We start from the raw sequence: 19505 nt of genomic DNA, 5'->3' as shown, positions 1-19505 counted from the left end.
TTGACTTTTTTTTTTTTTTTTTTAATTCTCAAGCTGGGAAGTGTAAGCTGGAAAAGCAAATATCCAACTATAAGCAGCAGGAAAAAGTCTGAAAGACAAAATTCTTGCTGACACTTGTAGCAGCACAGTGGCAGAGGTGATGTAGTGAGGTAACAAAGGCTGTGCATTGGCACTCTCTGAGGCTTAAGCATTGTGATCCATTAGATATCCTATATCCATTTTTGAAGGGAAACATCAATGCTTGACATAACTTGAGAACGCGAAATTCTCAATACTGAATAACATCAAAGAATAAAAGACTTTTTCCCTGGGAAAGCACGACAAGCTCAGAGAGTGATCCCTTGGGCTTTTTTCTCCAACTGGGCTGGAGCTGCTCCTGTGTGGCACCCAGTACATGTTTTGATCTACAATCACTTTTGTTGCCCCCATATTAGGTGTTAATGGCACCTGTTGCACTAAGCCTTTCTAATTTTTCAGATAATCCTGAAACATCAGAAGGACTCCCTCCCCAACCCTCCCCCCCACATCTCTCATCACCTTCAGGTGTAATAAAACACTCGGCCAGAAAAGAATCTCTGAAAGGGGATTACAACCCTTCAGGCCAGGAAGTGAGGGAAAACACTTCTAGCCCCGAGCAGTACACTACCAACATGAGCAGAGGTGAAATTTCAACTTCAAATTTGTTCTCCAGCTCCAAAGACTGAGAGTCAAAAGACATGAAAGTGGATTAAAAGGATGGTGTGAAAGAAATACTTTAATTTTTAGCAGCTGTTCTGGCTTACAGTGAATTAATAAACACCTGCTGAAAAACTTGAGATAACCATTAAAGTTAGTAAGTATGTATAGCAACCATGCAAGGAAAACTGATATGATTCTCAGTGCCAATTAAACTAAATATAATTTTGTCCAAAATAATACTTTATAGTGTACTGTTAACTCCATTACTCATGCTGGAGAAACTAAGAGATCTACATTCACTGGCTCGTGAGAGTGCATGGTAATCCAGGGTCACCTATGGAGAACTCTGCTGTTGCTTATGCTGTTCATCTATTGGTCATTTCATACAATCTTTCTTTCCCACTTGAATCCAAACCTAGTTGGAGAAAACTAATTTATTTCATAAAAGAGAAAAAGCACAAATGTTCTACCCAGGGATGACACTGCTTAGATGCCACCCTCCCCACTGCAGCTGTAGCATTTACACTAAAGCATTACACTGTTTGTTTCAAAGCTTCCCAGGTTATTCAGCACTTTTATGTTCTCTACTAGTTCCCCACAATCCATTTCTAAAAAGTAATTTATTATAAAAATATTGGGAATTGCTGAAAACACTGAAAAAAAAAGGTGATGGAAGCCTGGAGAAGAATTTTAACTCTCTATCTGAAGAACCTCAGATTTGCTCAAGATTCAAAAACCAGAATCCTTTTCTGCATATGTGCATATGCATATAACCAAGCCAAAGCTTCCTTCCATGGTAAGCCATGCTTCCTATACAGATGTGGCTGAGAGTTTACCAGGAATAGAAAGATTACCAAGTTATCTGGGGCCTCTTTAAACTGCACTTTCTCTTTCCAGCCAAAAATCCTCATCATCAAACTCTTGAAAGATCTGGAGCCAAAACAGATAGGAAGCAAGAATGCCTGCTTTTCTCTTTGGACTTTGTACATACACTCTACCATTGCTAATGGTCTGATGCAATCTAGAGTGTCTTCATTCTCATAGCAGCTAAATATGATTCTTCACTGCTAATTAGGCTTAGTTTAACAGCTACAGATAGCACCATTACTGAGAAATCTCATGCTATGTGTACTACTTTAGATACTGAACGCTTGCAGTCCTATTATTTGGACATAATGAGCACTTTAAAAATCATTCTGTTGTATAGATTGTTTCGTGTGCTGTACTGACATAATAACAAAACCTGCTTCACGGACATAATCTAATAAAAATGATCTGATAATTTGCGATAGTTGGCAAATTCTGTATGATATAGCTGACTAAGTCATTTATCTTTGGGTAACTCATTTGGACTCGGTCAGAATCAATAGTAACTGAATCTTTGTGCCAATTTATTCTAGCCCAGTAGAATAAATCGGTGGAAATGAAGTAATCCCTTGGATGAAACTCCCGTTTGACAAATATCTGTTTTCCAAAAGCACTTGTTATTGTTAAACCTGTATAAGCTGCAAAAGAAGCTGTGGAGAATGTTTGAGCAGAAGAAGAAATAAAGCATCAGAGATTCTCTTAGAGTTGCTTCTGGACAATATGCATTCCGGACATCTATAAAAGGAATTGCAGCATGCAGCCAGCACTAAGGGACAACCAAGCATGCCAGATCTTGACACTAAGAGCTCTTGACTTGATGAATCCTGCCTCTTTCTCTAGCAATCAGTGTACCATGGTGGCTGAATCTTTCATGGACTCATTTATACATGGCCGGTGTACGAGCAGGTTGAGCAGATTACACAGGCAAACATGATGGCACTGCTGCAAGTGCCATGCAGACAAAAAGAAGCAAGGAAACAACATACTCATATCACAAGGAGAACTGTGGCTTCAAAAGAAGACAAGACAGGAACTAGTATGAGCTGTATCCTGCTATGCCCCTTCTCTGTTTTTCAGTGCCCAGCAAACAACACAGCCTTGACAACTAATAGTGGAGATGGCTCTGGCCGCCTGTGGATGCCATGTGTGCTGCCCCAGGATGTGCTGCAGAGCCTGCGTCCACCTCCCTCCCCAGATCAGGGCTCTGTGTAGGTCTCTGCCATTCTCAACTGCAGCCTGCAGACTCAGACCCACTGCAAGTAAGTCCTGTGCATGGTCTGTCCCCCATGATGCAAGTAAGCACTTCCATGGTTGCCATTCCCTTGGAAAAATGGATTTCCAGAAATCTAAATATCGCGCTTCCTCTTGCTTTCTTTTGACATTTAGAGCTCTCCTCTCACAGCCTATTATCACTTGGTACAAAAATAGTACAAAGTTTCATAAAGCTGTTGTGTTTTGTGCTCTTTTCTGGATAGTCAAATAGAGCAAATTGAATAAATCTGCTCAGATCAAAATTTCTGACTGGACATTCAATTTGGAACAAGTCCACACTTGGGAACTTAGCAGTGTGAGCCGCACTTAACATCTAACCTTCTCTCCCCTTCTCCAGCACACACCAGTGTTCAGGAAAGTCTCCTGTACACCCACTTGGACTTGAAATACCTTTCTGTAGCCATTTTCTTATGAAAGAGAAAAGTAAATAAAAACAATATTTAATTCTATTATGAGACAAACAAAAGTACACAGAGCTTCCCCCAGCCAAATTCTAGGCAAAAAGCAAAGCCTCTTGCAGCCAAGTTCCTGGAGAGGAAAGCTGCGTGAAAGAGCCAGGAGACCCTTTCAAAAGCAAAGTCTTTGAGCTGCACACAACTGGTTGTCCCTCCCTGGGGCCAAGAGGAAGGAGCACTCGGATGCTGCTCTGTGCCTCTCTTCCATGGCTGCAGCCACCTGCAGCTGGGGATGTCATCTGGATGTCACCTGTGGGCTGCTCTGCCTTATCCTAGGAATGACCTCATCTTTGAGATACCCCAGTGTGTGTGAGGTGCTGCACCTTGGCACTGGTGGGCAGCTGTGCCTGGCACAGCACTGCTTGGGGGGCAGCCAGGCGATCCTGCCACCAGCCTTACTTCCAAATGCAAACTGCATTTTCCATATAAAAACTACATTAAAAATCCCATTACAAATGCCATGATGGTAACACCAAGGACTTTAAAACATCTACATGGTGGCTGACATGTTGTGGTCTTTTTCCTAGCCACGAGGCCTTTTCCTCTGACCTCTGGTCAGTCTAACTTGGATTGTCGCAGACCAGAATATCAGCCCTCTAAGGAACGAGAGCTTTTTCTTAAGGATGCCACATTCAGGAGGATGTCAGAGGAGTGCTGTGCCACCTGTATGTGCAGAAGCTGCAGAAGCTTTCCAGTAGGGCAGGGCTTGGGCCTGCAGCACCTGCTCCTGGCTGTAGCCTGGCCCCCACCTGAGCTAACGGTCAGGTTACCCTTGGTCAGCCAGCACAGCTGCTGCAGGTCTTCTTGCCCCGACTTCAAGGTTCCCTTCTGTTTTTTGTCATGGGTAGTGAGACAGTTTTTGGTTTCTATGGTTTACCAACGGTTTCCCTTACCAACAGATCTATTCCTCTGACTGAAAGCCTGGCACAGCTGGAAGCTAGGAGGAAAACCACAAGTGAATGGCCTGGTACTCACTCACCACTCATCACCAACCACAGGCTGATGCAGTTGCTGGATTTGACTAACGGCTATCAATCAGCCCAACTGTAGACACTTAGAAAGATATCGGCTAGAAAGGGCTTGGGGGAAAATGTGAGCTGAAAAACAGCAAGGTATTTTATTTTTAATGGGGGTGATGTTGTCTTGGAAACTCATATGTATTTTGTACTCGACAATTAGAAGCATTATTCTGACTGTTTGCCCTTCACTCCATTAACGTGCATTTGTCCTCTGCCCAAAGCCAAGGGGAGTTCTGCCATGGAGTTAGGATTAAAGAGAAAACAATCCCGCTTATCAGAAAACTGCAATAACATGAGCAAGTACATTCTTCTGCCTTCCTTTGTTAGCAAAGTCTAAAGCAAAACGCCGTTGTTGTTCTATCAGATCACTAAGGTCTCTAAGCTAAATTGTGGCTTGAGTCCATTCAATTTAATAAATGCTCAAAAAAAAAAGTCTGTAATAGGCTGGCCACCTATCTGGGGAGGGAGAAAAAAATCCAATTTTATTAGGTCTGGTTTGGAAAAACCATCAGCCTCCCACACGCCCATGTGCACATGAATGGCAGAAGAATAAAGGAGGAAAAATGCAAAGCGCAGAATTTTCAGTGCTGACAAGATCTTTCCAAGGAATGAACCTTCTCCCTGTATAGCTGGTCTGGATTGTGGTGAACTTTAATGACACTTGCGACTTAAATCATTCTTATAACAAAACAAGCTAATTTCCAAAAATGGCAAAAACAAACTCAAGCCAGAACTGTGAAGTACCTTGGTTCAGAGACTGCAAATCAAGATGTGTAGCTTTTACGGTTCTAAGCTGCAACATCCACCTTTGCTTACTAAAATAATAACCAAGGAAAAATAAAGGGAAAAAGGGGGAAAAAAAGAAAAAGAAAAAGGAGTTGTTTGAATTTTACTCCTACCCCAATCTAACTGTGAGCAAGCAGACAAGTGGATGATTACACTTTCAAGCTGTTGGTGCACTAGATACGTTGGTTTAAGGTCCACTGGAAAACAGCAGATAATACGATTGCGAAGCCTGTGTTTCAAATTGCTGCATGATAAAGTGAACAGTTATTTCTCAAAAAACAAATGTAAGAAGTCAGTCCGTTTATAGGTAAGCCCTGAGTTACAAACAGCATTCAGAGCCGCACTTAACTCATGCTTTTTGCCTACTGTGTTGGCTTTGTTATTTTTTCCCTTCTAATATCCATTTTTTAAAAATCTTTCTCATTAATTTCTTTTCTGATCCATAAGCATACACTTAAAAACAGCGAGGGCTAAATCATCAGGAATGCTGAAGTACAGAAAAATAACTGACAAAGAATTAAATGGTCTTCACAAGTCTTTCTATTGCAGAACTGCTACATAAATTTCTCTCTTTTCAGGCTTTTTTCACAGTGTTATTGTTATATAGAAGGGCAAATCAAAACTGAAGCCATCACTACCGCCAGTCAGCATTAACTTTCTCCTGTGTTCAAGGTGATCAGGACTTCACCTGTAATATCCATACACACTGGGAGATGTTAAAACCCCACTTTGGATGACAACTCCCAAGAGTGTACAGAACAATTCTTAATAAAGATCACTGCAAAAGCAAATATGGTTTTTCAAAACAGAAACCCCGTTGATTTTTCCCCCATTTCCTACCCTACAGAAAGCATACTAAGGTGATCCATTGATGGCAGTTTGAGAGAAAGTTTCCCTAATGGTGTGCTATGTCAAGATGCTGTTCCAGTACACATCACATTATCTCCAGTTACATCTTTGCCTGCACTGATACACTTGAGCTGTGGCAGGAGTACCTACCCCATACAAGCTCTGTGTTAAGTGGCATAGTATTCTGTTGCTACTGTTTCACTATATAACACTTTACTTTTGATCACAGGCTTTTAACAAATCAACCTGCTCCCCTGATGCCTTGAATTTGGAACAGGATTAATGATTTTTTTAAAGTAAGTGATGACATACTGTTACTTAATTTGAAGTGGGTGACTCCAAAGAAATCCTCTGCTCAGGCATGCATTTGTAAATGTACACATTCACCGTCTCTTCCTCTATTCAAAGGAATTTTCCTTTTCTATATTCTATTTCTATATTCTATTCCATAAATAGAATCCTCTATTCAAAGACAAAGCAACTAATCATAAGGAGTGATTAATCCAGCCATTGTCTGGGTTAGAGTCCCATAGATGCAAAATCCAAGCAGTTCTCAGCAATAGCAGGATTTCTATGAACCACCTTCCCCAAGCTCACTGTCTTCTCTGCTCCTTTTTTTCCAGACAAACAACATGCTTTGGCACCTCAGAACCTGTGGTTTTACTGTTGAACATCTGTCAACAGACATATACCTGTTTTTTCAAAGTGCAACCTTAAAGGACTGCATCTGCAAGAGATTAACACCTATAGGTACAGCTAATTCAGACCAAATGAGGGCATGATGAAAATGATGCTAGTTAGAACAGCCTGAAGTATGAGCCAGACTGCAGATCTCTCTTCAGAGTTAAAAGCCACCTGCCCCATTCAAAGCACTGGAGAACCTGGAAGCTCTGTTATGAGTTATCACTTAGTTATCCTCTGGTAAAAAAGCAGGAACATGTACCTCCTCCTCTGGACTAGGAAATGCATACAGGAATCACAGTGTGACAGCCTGGTTTTCTTTGAAATTACATTTTATTTGGTGATACTTTGGCCAAAAGATATCAGTGATCATACTAACAAAACAAATTCTTTCAAGTTTAGCTTGAACATCTTTTACTTCTGCAGTCTCACTGTGAATTCCAGTCTCATCTGTTCAACTGACCGCTTATATCTCCCACGCTGCAACCTTTATTTTGAATGAAAGTCTCCCAGTCCCCAGGAGCTACCTATCAGGGTTTATTTCACGGAGAAGACAATAGAAAGCTTGTACAGGATCAGTGCAAGAAGCACAAAGCATGGAACCGAGGAAAACTCTAAGCAGTTTGCCAGTTTGCAGCACCTTCTTGCAGAGGGATTTCTCCAGCTGAGTTCTTAAGTGCTGTACTTATACACATTAACAGAGAGCTCTTCCACATTTTGTGCCATTCTGTCCCACTAAATTGTTTTCAGAGGGGTTACAATCCTCTTTGAAGTCAGGGTTAATTTCAACAATAATTTCATTGAAGCCAAGACTCTACCACGTGATCCAGCTAAAAGAGTTATTCTTTTCAGTCAGTCATAGAAGTTTAAACTCCCCTTTCCAGCCTCAGTTTTTGGAGACAACTCAAAAACAGGTGTTCTGGTTGGCTGTTTCTCTTCTGAAACCACACAACCACATTTATTTCACACTCTAATTGGACACATTCATACTATTAAAAGATGACTTAAACACTTATTTCTGGGAATAAGAACTTGTCCTATTGTAGCTGTTTTAGTAGAGTTACACATCTCTTATCCACTGACACAATCTTCAAACATAGTTGGCAATGCAATGACTGTCCCACATTTATTAGGCACTGGTGGAGTACGCTGAAAAAAGAGAGAACTGCTAAAAGCATGATTTAATATTTAAAACTGAATAAATAATAATGCCATGCTATTTGTGCCAGTATTGTGGCTTAAGAAATTCTGGGCCTGATGATCTTACCAATAGTAGGTTGATGAAAACACCATGGAGCTGGTACATGAACGGTCTCAGTATGATGTCCATGTGAATGGAATTAACTTCCCTCATGGCTGGGTCAAACTAGGGAACTGAGATAATACTGTTTAGTTTTGGTTTGGAGAGGTGGTGAAAGATTTCTGGGAGAGGAGTGTCTTTTAAGGTTTGAGTCTGAATTGATACCTGTAATATTACTGAAGACTGCATGTGCATTCAGAACACTGCTCTCAGATGCATGACTTCTTTGGCTTGACTGGGCTATGAATATGACACAAGCTACAGAAACCTAATGGGTTTTTCTGATGATTTTTAGGTATATTTACTACAAATAAAGGCAAATGTGGTTGCTCAGTATTATAGTTACATTTGTCTAACTGGAATTGTTACAGAAATATCTGGTTCATTTATCCTGCATATACACCCACTAACTAGTCTGTGCAGGACTGAAATCATATCGGAATGTCCTTTTGAAGACCAGGTCCGTATGAATAACTAAGAACTAAGAGATGAAAGACTTTTTCTCAAGACTACCTGCTCAGAAGAGAGTCCGACTCCAGTGATCCTTGCTTTCTCTCATAGATTGTTTCACCCAGATTCAGATTTCAGTCTTCTTCCCTTCTCCTCTCACACTCACTCACCTTGATTAAGTACTACCTAATCCAAGCAAGAAGAGAGGCAGCCCTTTCCTCACCTAAACCACTGGTCATGGCTTCCACTTTGGAGCTGCCCTCAGTCCTTGAGCCAGCTGAGCTTCATGCGTCCAGACAGAAGTGAGGGTCTACTCCCAAACTTGCCTTACGCCTTAATGAACTGTCCATATTGGTGTGAAAGTTTTTTTATAATTAATCATTGTTAGTTTTTTTTAACCTAAACATATTACCTGGTCACGCTTTGTAGAAACAAGATTAATGCAAACAGCTCAATATTCTCTGAGCTGAGACAAGATGTGCAGATTGCCAGTCTGTCTTCCCAATATGTGAAAGGATGCCCTATGCCATTATGCCCATCAAACTTTCTTGCTTTATCTATGAAAGATTCTGTGATACTAAAGCAACCAAAAGCATACTACACAATTTTCTTTACTGGTCATTATTATCAATGGACCTCAGCTTTTAAATCAAAAAAAGGAGCTACTGTGACAAATGCATTTACATTTTTGTCAATGAAGGACAGTCCATCCAAATATGGCCATAAATGTTGGAAATCTACTTGACTAGACACGAGATTAAAAACCTGAAACTACTCGATAAGGAAATCTGAAAGTAATGCCCAGTATGCCCAGTATTGCCAATATATGCCCAATCTTCATGCCCACAAACCCCGATGGGCTGATATGATACTAGGTACGCAATGAGGAGCAGAAGCCAACAAATCTGCTCTGTAATGAAAATGTGTAGGTTTTAAGTATAGCTATGATGTAATACAAGCCTCAGATTCCAGGACTTTAGTCCTCAGCTGAGAACCATTTGGTTAGTTGTATCAGCCATGATGAGGGATATGTTCAAACTTATTATCTGTGTTAGACATCTATTTATTTGTGTGTATGAACTCCAGTATCTGCTTTTATGTGTCTTGTATCTATTTTTTTTTTAAGATTTTTAAAAAAAATTTATGTGTGTGTGTGAGTCTCAAACTGCTTTGAATTAAGTGTGGTTTAAAATAAATAAAGTGCTTTCCACTTTGAAACATGGCATTTTATAATATAGCAATGCTGAACCATTAATACAGAGCTCACCTCTCTCCCACGTCCGTCCAAGCCTACAGAACCCTGGCTCTGCCTGTAACTACCTACCAAACTGTATTATAGTAAATTTTAGTAAAAAAGCATCTGCACTTTTGAATGTTTGCTTGGCATAAAGAGAATTCAGATGCATTTTGTGATGCTTTATTTATTATGGTGTTTTATTTCCAACTCTGTGATAGGAAAAGACCAAGAAGAGTCTCAGTATATTTCTTAAAAAAGCTTTAAAATCTTTCAAAGAAGGACAATAGAGCAGGGAAAGAAGGAATCAAGAACCCAGTAAGAAAATAAAAAGTTGTTTTAATGTCAAACCAACACGTACTTCTAAGCCTTAGCTACACCGTCATACCTTATCCTGTAAGCACCAGTGCAAATGCAGATGGGTGATTACCCAAGGGAACTACCATTTTCCAGAAATAGCTGTTCCATTTATTTCATATTTTGGAAGCAATCCATGAAGTTTGCAAAATTTCACAGTTTATTGCTACCAGGGTCACAGTAACACGGGCTTTCTTTTGCAATCCATGAAGAAAATCAGAAAGACAATATATATCATACAGGGAGTGTTGCAACACCAAGCCATGGAGATAGCACTCGGTGCTGGTCATTACAGCTTTATGGCAATGAGGTTTTAGGTTAGTATTCCAAATCATGCTTGTGTACTGAAGTCTGTGGAAGTCATATTGTTTCCAGTGAAACAACATAGTACATACAGACTTGGCAGATGTCGAACTTCTACAGTTTTTGACAGTCTCCCAAATTTAGGACTGGAAATGTCAGACTGACCCTGCACTTGGCAGGAATAATAGAAGTTCTGGTTTTATCAAACTGTGCTTGAAGTAAGATCACGTTTCCATTATAAAAAAAGATCTCTGATTTTGTAATATTAATGTAATATTTGCATTTGTAAACCAACAGAAAATTCAACAGTCCTTAATTAAATTTACTGTGTTGTACTTTGGGATTTGGAGTCAGGGAGGCTTTGGGAGTCATACATCACAAAAATGATATTCAATTGGTGGTGCTTGCACATGGCAATATTTTTCATCTGCCAGAATACCACAAATTTAATGAGAAAAAAATGAGAGCTTTGAGAAAGTAATAAAGTTCTGTGTTCATTTGTTTGTCCTGTATCGCTTCTATCACCAACGCTAAAAACAGAGTTGTTGACTCTTCTACTTTTATCAGAAAAAAATATCAATGGCTTAATGCCATCATGAACCTGGCAGTGAATGAGATAAGACTGAATTTTTTGAAGTTTGCAATGGAGGGCTTAATTGACCCTCCTAAAATCCACATTCTTTTTTTCTCTCATCTTCTGACTTCATTTCTGAGTCAGACACAGAGAGGGTGGAGTGTACTAATTCTACCCAGGCCATTTGACCAGGCAAGAAGCCCAAGAAAAATGATTTTTCCATACACTAACATTAATAAATAGTGGGATCCCAAAGTTCTTTTGCAAGACTCCAACTTGCATTTTGAACTTCACACTATAAATTCATCTCAATTCTCTGCTTTTAAGTAGCTGTTTCTCAAGGCCCTTGTAGTACAGCTTTGTCTTTTAAAATGGATTGATTTTGGTTTTAAACCTCTCACTGTTATCATTTTCTTTTATGTTTTCTTTATGTAAATTCTTTGATTTCACAGCATAGGTGTATCAAAATTATACATACAGTTTCTCTATGGAAATCACACAGACTTTTTGCAGTAGCTCAATGGATACGCATGTGTTTGGGTTAATATTGAAACAGGCATATCCTGCTAAGGTCCTTGTTCCTCTCCACACCCTACATACTCTCAATTTCAGTGTACTTCTACAGGGACATCTCTTGCATTCACAAATCAACTCAATCTAGCTAAAATAGTTCTGATTGTTACTTTAATTGAATCAGCCAATCTTTAATCTTTTTTTCTTTTCAACCTGCATCTAACTGTCTCTGTTCCCCTGCGTCATGGCAGAACAGCTTATTCTTCACATTCTTACCTCTGTTTCCAGAAATCATCTTTACAACAACTTCCAAGATCTCAGATATGCCAAATGAGGACCATGAGCAAACAACTGACGGTCTAATGCACAAACACCAGAGCAAGAAGATTCTGGTGAATGCTGGGCCCCTCTAGAATGCAGCTTTACTCAAAATGATCAACAGTCCCCCTAGCTCTTACTTATCTGCATTTGGATTCAGGTGTAACAGAAATACAATGCTTGTATACACTTCACCAAGAGCTCAAGGTGACTCCTACCAAAAGACTCCAAAATGGTGAAAAGTATGACTTTGCAATGGATGCTTATGCTCTGTGCTGTACATGAAGCTTCCTATCAGTGCTGCCAGTCCTTTCCAACACTAACGTGACCCAAGGTATCATGCCAGAAATTACTGCACATCTTTTAAATTAAATAATAATAATAAGAAGAAATAAAGTAGAATTTCTTACTTTCGACGGAACATTTCTGCAAATATGCAACCAACACTCCAAAGATCAACTGGCGTTGCATAGCTGGACTGAAGCAAAACTTCAGGAGCTCTATACCACAAAGTAACAACCTGTAAAACAAAAAAGAAGATAAGTTATGGCAGCCATAGCTGTACAACTACAACCTCAGAAATGTTACTCTACACAGATTCAATTTAGCTTCAACCAAACCGCAAAGCCTCACAGATTCAGGCAAACTTATTTGATCAGTGCACAGAAAAGTGTCTTGCATGGAGAATCTACAAATGGGTAAGCTGCAATAACTGTGTATCAGGTGGTACCGCTTCTCCAGAACAGAGCAGATCAACAGTACAACAAAAGGGTAATATCACAGTTAAGCATTGGTGTGATGCTACAATATCCCAGTACACTGTCAGAATAGCTCTTTGAACCTTACGTAACTTACAGACCCCAAATATTTTCCAGTGGATGTTCAGATTCCTTGTAGAGCAAACATTAGACTGTTGATCAAGGGCTGTTTTTCTTAAACACTATTAGACTTCCTGGGTGTCATCACCCGTGTGCCAAACTGGAAGCCAGAAAGTTAAAGAATCCTATGAGTTTACCTATGAGTTTAAATCAGAACCTGTAGCCCACGTTTATCCTAAGCTCTTCATAGTTCAGCTGGTACTTTTTTGCAAAAGGAATGGCGTTAATGGAGCTGGACTGACCAACTTGGGTAAATGTGTCCTACCTGTCTCAAAAGTTCTTTCTTCATGTTGAACTGAAGGCATTTATTATTTTAGCATATGGATACACATTAAGTTAAAACCTCCCCAAATCTACACAGTACAAAAGGCATTCAGTGCCATCCACTGTGGTGTCCTTGGACACCAAGATCCTTATGTTGCCTTTGTTTCCACCCAAGCAGCACAGCACTGGGATCCTTGGCAGGTTCCTGACCTTCAACTCTGTGACTGTCTCTGTCCATGTGCCATGGGTTACAGCAGCACTAACTTCTCCCATAATTAATTCCTGAACAACATAGTCTTTTCCAGGGACATATGCCATGTAAAGTGCCTGCTTTCAGGCCACTGGTCACACTGCAATGTGTTGCGGAGACACAGCTGGAATTTCACTGGCCCAGCTCCACTGATGGAGTTTGATGAGTCCTGCACATTGGACCCACAACAGAGATGAGACAGTTTATGTTTACTCCTTTACTTCTCACAAACCAACCAAATACAGATGAGGTTGACTGTATCTTCAGTATATTTATAGAAGAACACAAAGAGCTTCCTTAGAGTCTTGAGTGAGCTAAAATACAATCTCAGAGCCACAGGAGTATCCTTATAATACATCAGGATTGTCAGCTAAATGGCAATACGTTCTCAGTGTGTGCTGTAATTTAAATTTCTGTCAATATTAACTTGTGGACCGGAAGGACATCAAAAATAAGTCGTTTCTTTCTCCAGGTAACACAAAGGTGAGTGTTGGGAAATGCAGTGTTCAGGGGAAGTGTGACAAAGCAAAAAAAAAGAAAGAAAAAAAGACTTGAAAAAAAATGAAGTGTATAGATAACACAAAAATAACTTCAAAATTACATTAACTGGTATGAATTTCAAAACCAGTACAAAGAAATATATAACAAGAGTTCTTTTTTTTCCCCCCAATGATAATCATATAATTGTCTTCTAAGCATAAATAACAATGGAAGCAATCATTTGAATTTGCCGGTCAAAGCCAGCAGAAACAAAAGCAAATACAGCATTTATTACGATCATTACATGCCCCGACAGCCTTTGGAACTACTGAAAGGCTACAGAAGGGAGGTTCACGGATATTTGCACAAGTGGTCATATTTGCTAACAGTCCTCTTACACGCTTTGATCTCTATTCATAAAATTTGTCTTTGAAACAGTTCAATAACACGGTGCAAAGTACCGCACCGGCAATCTCCATTCCAGCTACCTGTCCTCATAAACAGGTTCCTCTATGGAAGCCGAGTGCTGTTTAGCTCCATTTCTCTTGCTCCTGATTGGGTAGCGTACCCATGGTGTTTTTCCAAAATATTTCCCTGTCTGTGAAAAAAGGTCAGGTTTCTCCAGAGATTCACACCACGGACAGAAGACATACATGTAGCACGAGGTCTGGGAACTTTTACTGGAGCTGCCCCATCCCTAACAGTGACAATTCCTCCTACAATACGTGCAGTTTTGGTGATGCAGAACCTCTCTCTTGAGCTCTGCTCTGTACTTTCACTTTCTCAGGAAACTTGTGGAAAATCTTTCTGAAGAAACATTGGTTTGTGAAATTGGATATAACAAGTTCAACTCGTTATAATGTGCCAGGCGGAAAAACCACCCCAACCGACCATTCCTGGTTTGAGACCCTCGTGGCTCATCTCATACAAAGCAAGAAGGCACTTCATTTCCTCCAGTTCCACATTACGGACTGTGGGGACATATGCATGACAGCTCAGTGAGCCCTCCTGACAATGAACACCCCACACTAAGTGCCATTTCCTGGGAAATGCAGCACAGGGACCACTTTGCTCTTGAGATGCACCTGGCAGCTCGGCATGCCCTGCACTGCTCACACTGCATTGCTGCTTCCCGAAGGCCGCAGGCACACAGCACACTGGCTGCCTCTCCCACGTGGCCACACGCTGGCACAGCTCCCCAGCGCGCACCCTGCTGTCCTCAGCACACGTGTTTGCAGGGCAGCGGGAGATTTTGTTTCTGAGTAATTTGGAAACTTATACCTTATGAAAGTGGTTTCCAAAGCCATGCAGTTCAATTCCAGCAACTGCCTGATGGCTTTGTAGTCAGAGAGGAAGTAATCTGTGAGGAGCTGTTCTGATCTGCTCTGTCATTATGGCATTATAAAAGTGATCAAGTAACACTTATGGTCTGTAATATGCAAGTCTGTGTTTCAAAACCAGAACATGAAAGAGCTCAACGTTTACTAAATGTCAGTTTGCACACAAGTTATGCCTCATATGGCTTCTGCGCTGCTCAGAGCCTCTGCAAAGCATGGGGTGTGCAGATGATGCAGTGCTTCTGACAGAGTTTCACACTCCCTTTTGCTTACCATAGAAACCAAGAAAATATTTGTGGACATTCCATTAACATTTGCAGATAAGTAGAAACGAAAATTATTCTGAACACAGGATATGGTGGCTGAACAACTAGATCATCGCTTCCTCTTTAGTAGGTTCTGACTTAGAATGAGAAAATGCTTTGCTTAGGTAAGCTACATCACCGGTGAGGCGTGTTCTCCATGCAGGGCACTGAGCACCTCAGTGCTGCTTCCCGATACAGCCCCCTTTTTCGGACTAAAATCTCAAACTTCTGCACTTTTATGCTTTGCTTAAATTCTGCTGGTCCTGAAAATTTGCCACTTGCATTGTGGCAGTTGGTGACCGCTCTGCAGGAAAAGGCATTTCTGCTCACATGCTGACAGATCCTAATGCAGTGCAAGGCTCCTGTCTACCTCTGATGTTGCAGGCCTCAGTGAGCATGCTGCATTTTAGTCCTGTCAGCTAATGAACTTCCTTCTGTTGTCTCCTCCCTTCTCCTCATCTTCCTGGCATCTTTAACCCCTCTCTTGCTCCAGCCAGGTTTCTTTCAGCTGTCCTGACCCCCATCTCCTCTCCCAGCTCTGCCTTTCTGCCACGTGCCAGCGGTTCCACAATGTCACCAAACATGCTTAATCCTGTGCTGCACATGTGCAAACAGCCAAGTGGACATGGATTGCTTCCTGAGCACCCCAAGCTCCTCAGAATGTCATACCTGGTTCCCTCTTCTTCCAGCTGCCTCCAAATGCTCCAGAGTCAAATTAGCTCCTTTTCCCCTTTAACCAGCCTTTAGCTTTTCTGCTTACTCTGCCAGTATGCAGGATACCACGACTTTTATATTTTCTACAGATTAGTCTATGCACAAGAAAACTGTGAATAATTTGCACACTGGGACCTAAAGGAGCAACTGTACTCCATTTCCAGTGTACATTTTGTGATTCTACTATCCAGATGGGATGATGGCAGTTAAAGAACAGCATCAGTAGCTGGTGCTGTTTCTTATAATTTAAATATCAGTAGATTTAGGCAACATGCCAGAATGAAAAGAATTGAAATGTGTATCTAACGGGCAGGAGAAAGGTAAGAACATCTGCAAAACTGTACCAGTGCTGTGTTGGACTTGCTGACGTTGGCAATGCACTCAGTGAGAAATAAGGGGAAAGCTGCATTTACAGTCTGAAGAAAAATATTTTTTCTCTGAAATAAAGCCGTCTGCCTTGTTATACCTGACAGCCATTGCTATCTGAGACCACCTAGCCCCAGGAGGTTCACTCCTGCACTTCATGATACCTATTTTAGACGTAAAATTGAATTATGGTACTATCTGCTCAGTAGCACTGCGAACACAAGATGTAGGCGTTGTGTCTGTCTCAGTTAATTTCCATTCACTTTACAGAGCAGATTTTCACTTCTGGATATCTGCTTAATTTAAAGGGATCTGTGCAACGCACAGCCCTTTCCAAATATAGTCGCAGTCTGAATAGCATACAGTTCAAAAAAGACAAAGACAAACAGAGGTTTAGGGATGGGGTTGAGTAACAGAGACACAAAAGACTACATTTCGGTTTGCCACAGACTTTAAGTACAGACCAATGCCCAGTTGCACAGCTACAGGAACAAAGCAGGGATCAGACTGTAACACAGTGGCTATGTCTGTGCTGGGAAATTAAATGGGACAGGAAACGTTCCTTTGGCACGGAGACCAACAGGCACAGAGTGGCCTATGTCCATGTTACTAAATTCTCAAGCCTCCAAAAAAAGGTGACCGCATGCAAACTGCTTATTGGGAATGGTCTTTGGTCCATGCTTAACTGTGCCTAGGAACTGTCTGGGGGAAGGCTAGTTGGCATATCTCAAAACTGTGCCAGGAACCATTCTAATAATTTAACAGTATAGACAATTGAGCTCCAGTACCCACGAATGCTTCCTGGCACTCTTCAATCCACCAGCCAGTGAGTCACACTGTGGCCCCGCGTCTTCCTTTCACTTCAGAGAGAAGGCATTTTGCTATGCTTCTCTCATCCCCACAGAACCAGGGGCTCCAACAGGGCGGCGGGTGTGGAACCGGGGCCCACTCCTCATCCCACCCCATTCTGCTCTCGAGGGGTAATGGCAAGCCTTGCAGGAATGCTGATTTCCCCTCCCTTCTCCTTTACTGAGCAGAAGGAAACCAGGCTGGAGGCAGCCAGACCTGTGATTAAATGACGTGATCTGAAATGTTGCGAAAGTTTGTGCACAGAAACCAGTGAAATAAACTGGACGACATGAAAAGAGAGAATTGTTTCTTCTGCTTCTGTATCCTATATCCATAACTTTTGCCTCAGAGATGTAAAAGTTTATTCAGATATTTTCTTCTTAATCCAGTACTTAAGATGTCCTGTCTTTGGTGTAGAGTCCGCATAAAGAAAAACTGGAATGAGTGAGCACCTGAAGAAGGATCCATCTCGCACAACATTACATACCTACATCTGAGCCACTCAAACACTCCCTTTGCAGTCGGAGGAAAGAAACTGGCATTCCCAGAGTGCAACTCATCCTATTTTACAGTAAGAGTGTAGTACAGGTGAAATGAACATATGCTGCAACTGCTTACTATCTGTGAGGATGATCTATCTGACTGACCCACAAGTAGACGTCTTCTCTCCACAGAGCCTGAAAAGAAGAAATGCAGTCTCTTAAGTGAATACGTTTAAAAGTCCTGTGCTGGCTTGACAGTGTAGCATTACTTAATATAATATTAAAAAATACCACATTTCAGCAGATATGGCCTGGAATAGCAACAGAGAACCAGCATGGGGCAGGGCTGCAGTGGCAATTCAGAGTGGGTGACACCAGACAAGGAGCCCTGATGGGGCGCTGTGTGCTGTGCAGGTACATGCAGCCAGGCTGTGGGCCTGCTCTGGTCCTCCACACACCAACACGAACTGCCTGCACAGCTCCTACTGCGGGGCTGCTCCCACCTCTGCACCACCTTTCACAGCAAACTCCAGCATGGGGAGAGAGCCCTTCCAAAACCCACTTGTCCATAAAGTGCAATAATGCCAAGACGGCTGACAGTAACTTTGGTTTTTCAGCCTTAGAATCATGACTTCAACATATCTTTCATCCCTGTTGTGGAAGTGGAGCATGCTTGGGGACTAGCTGGTGACTGCCTTACTGTATTTTCCCATCACTGTCCTTAAAACATTCACTGAGCATTCTGGGATTACAAAGAAAGCTTGGGACTCACTCTCTGAAGACCTATTATCAGTGTTAACTGTAACTGATACAGGCAATAATCATTATATTATACAATGTGCTTTAATTCCCAGGGACAGCATCAGTTCGAATAATGGTTCTTCCACTACTGTGTAGCTGTTTGCAGTTCATGACAGATGTAGGTATGGTTGGTGAGAATGTTTCTTAGAGGAAGATGGTTATATTTTGTCTTTTGCAGAAACATTAGTTTCCCTCTTACCGTAAAAGTGAACCAAACTATCATGGTGGATTTTAGAAAGCACTTCATTCATCAACCAGAAGTTTAATACATATATATAGACAACATCCTTCTGACTGCTGTGAGTCTCATGAAATGCACATGGCAGCACCAGTGTTATCCTGTTACTTACATTTGTCTCAGCTGCAGAGGCACGCTTAATTAGCTGCTTCCTGAAGAGTGTAAAGATAGTCCTTCCTATTTCATTAGTTAAACCATCAAGACAAAAATACCTATTTATAGGAGAGACACAACCTGACCACACGTAGCGCCCACTATCAAGTTGTTATTTCAGAACGTGAGCTCTTCTTTTTGATGTTAAAACATCAGTGATTTGAAGAAAGGAGGATTCTGCATCAACTGTAGGGTAAAAAATAAAGAAACCATTCATTTCTTTGATGGTTTATACACACAGAACTGATCAAAATTCTGTTTTCTTATTTCTAGGAAGAACCACATAACCGAGTGTGGTGGTGGTGCCGGAGAATATTTCTAGGTACATCCGTTGTCAGCCTGAGCGATGTTAACGTGTATGTATATATGTGTGTGTGTGTGTTTGCACTTCATACATGCAAATACAAATACTTGCGGAAGACACTTCACCTACATTCAGTGGCTTTTACCTCAAGAGTTTCTGTGCTGCTGTGTGCAAAAGTTACTAGAAAGGAAAAGTGGTTCTTCATATGAGGTAATATTTTCATGAACTTGGTAGAACTCAGAACTTATCTCAAAACTAATACAAGGAAATATACTTCCAATAAGCTGAATATTTCACAGAATTTTGCACTGATACTATACCGAGAACCTTTCTTAGAGACTTCTTGAAACTTCCCTTGAAAAGCATTTTATCTCTATATGAAGAGAAGGAAGAAAAAATAACAGCAGCATCACAGTACCTGATTCAGG

The 19505-nt window shown here is 41.1% G+C and overlaps 1 protein-coding gene across 9 annotated transcripts in view; it reads right to left on the bottom strand.

Annotated features, from left to right (window-relative positions):
* Positions 1-19505, bottom strand: part of CDK6 (cyclin dependent kinase 6) — a 115167-nt gene that overhangs the window by 15525 nt on the left and 80137 nt on the right. For all 9 annotated transcript variants that reach the window (XR_014943636.1, XR_014943637.1, XM_015853531.3 and 6 more), the window contains one exon: positions 12067-12176. Coding sequence is in view for 7 of the 9 variants with exons in the window: in XM_015853531.3 (XP_015709017.1) it covers positions 12067-12176 (110 nt within the window). In the remaining 2 variants the exon portion in view is untranslated. The remainder of the gene's footprint in view (positions 1-12066; positions 12177-19505) is intronic.

Source organism: Coturnix japonica, chromosome 2 (assembly GCF_054131305.1).
Source record: "Coturnix japonica strain WE chromosome 2, WE-NBRP24, whole genome shotgun sequence".
NCBI lineage: Eukaryota > Metazoa > Chordata > Aves > Galliformes > Phasianidae > Coturnix > Coturnix japonica.
The sequence above is the reverse complement of the archived record's forward strand: the minus strand, read 5'-3'. Positions and strand labels throughout refer to the sequence as shown.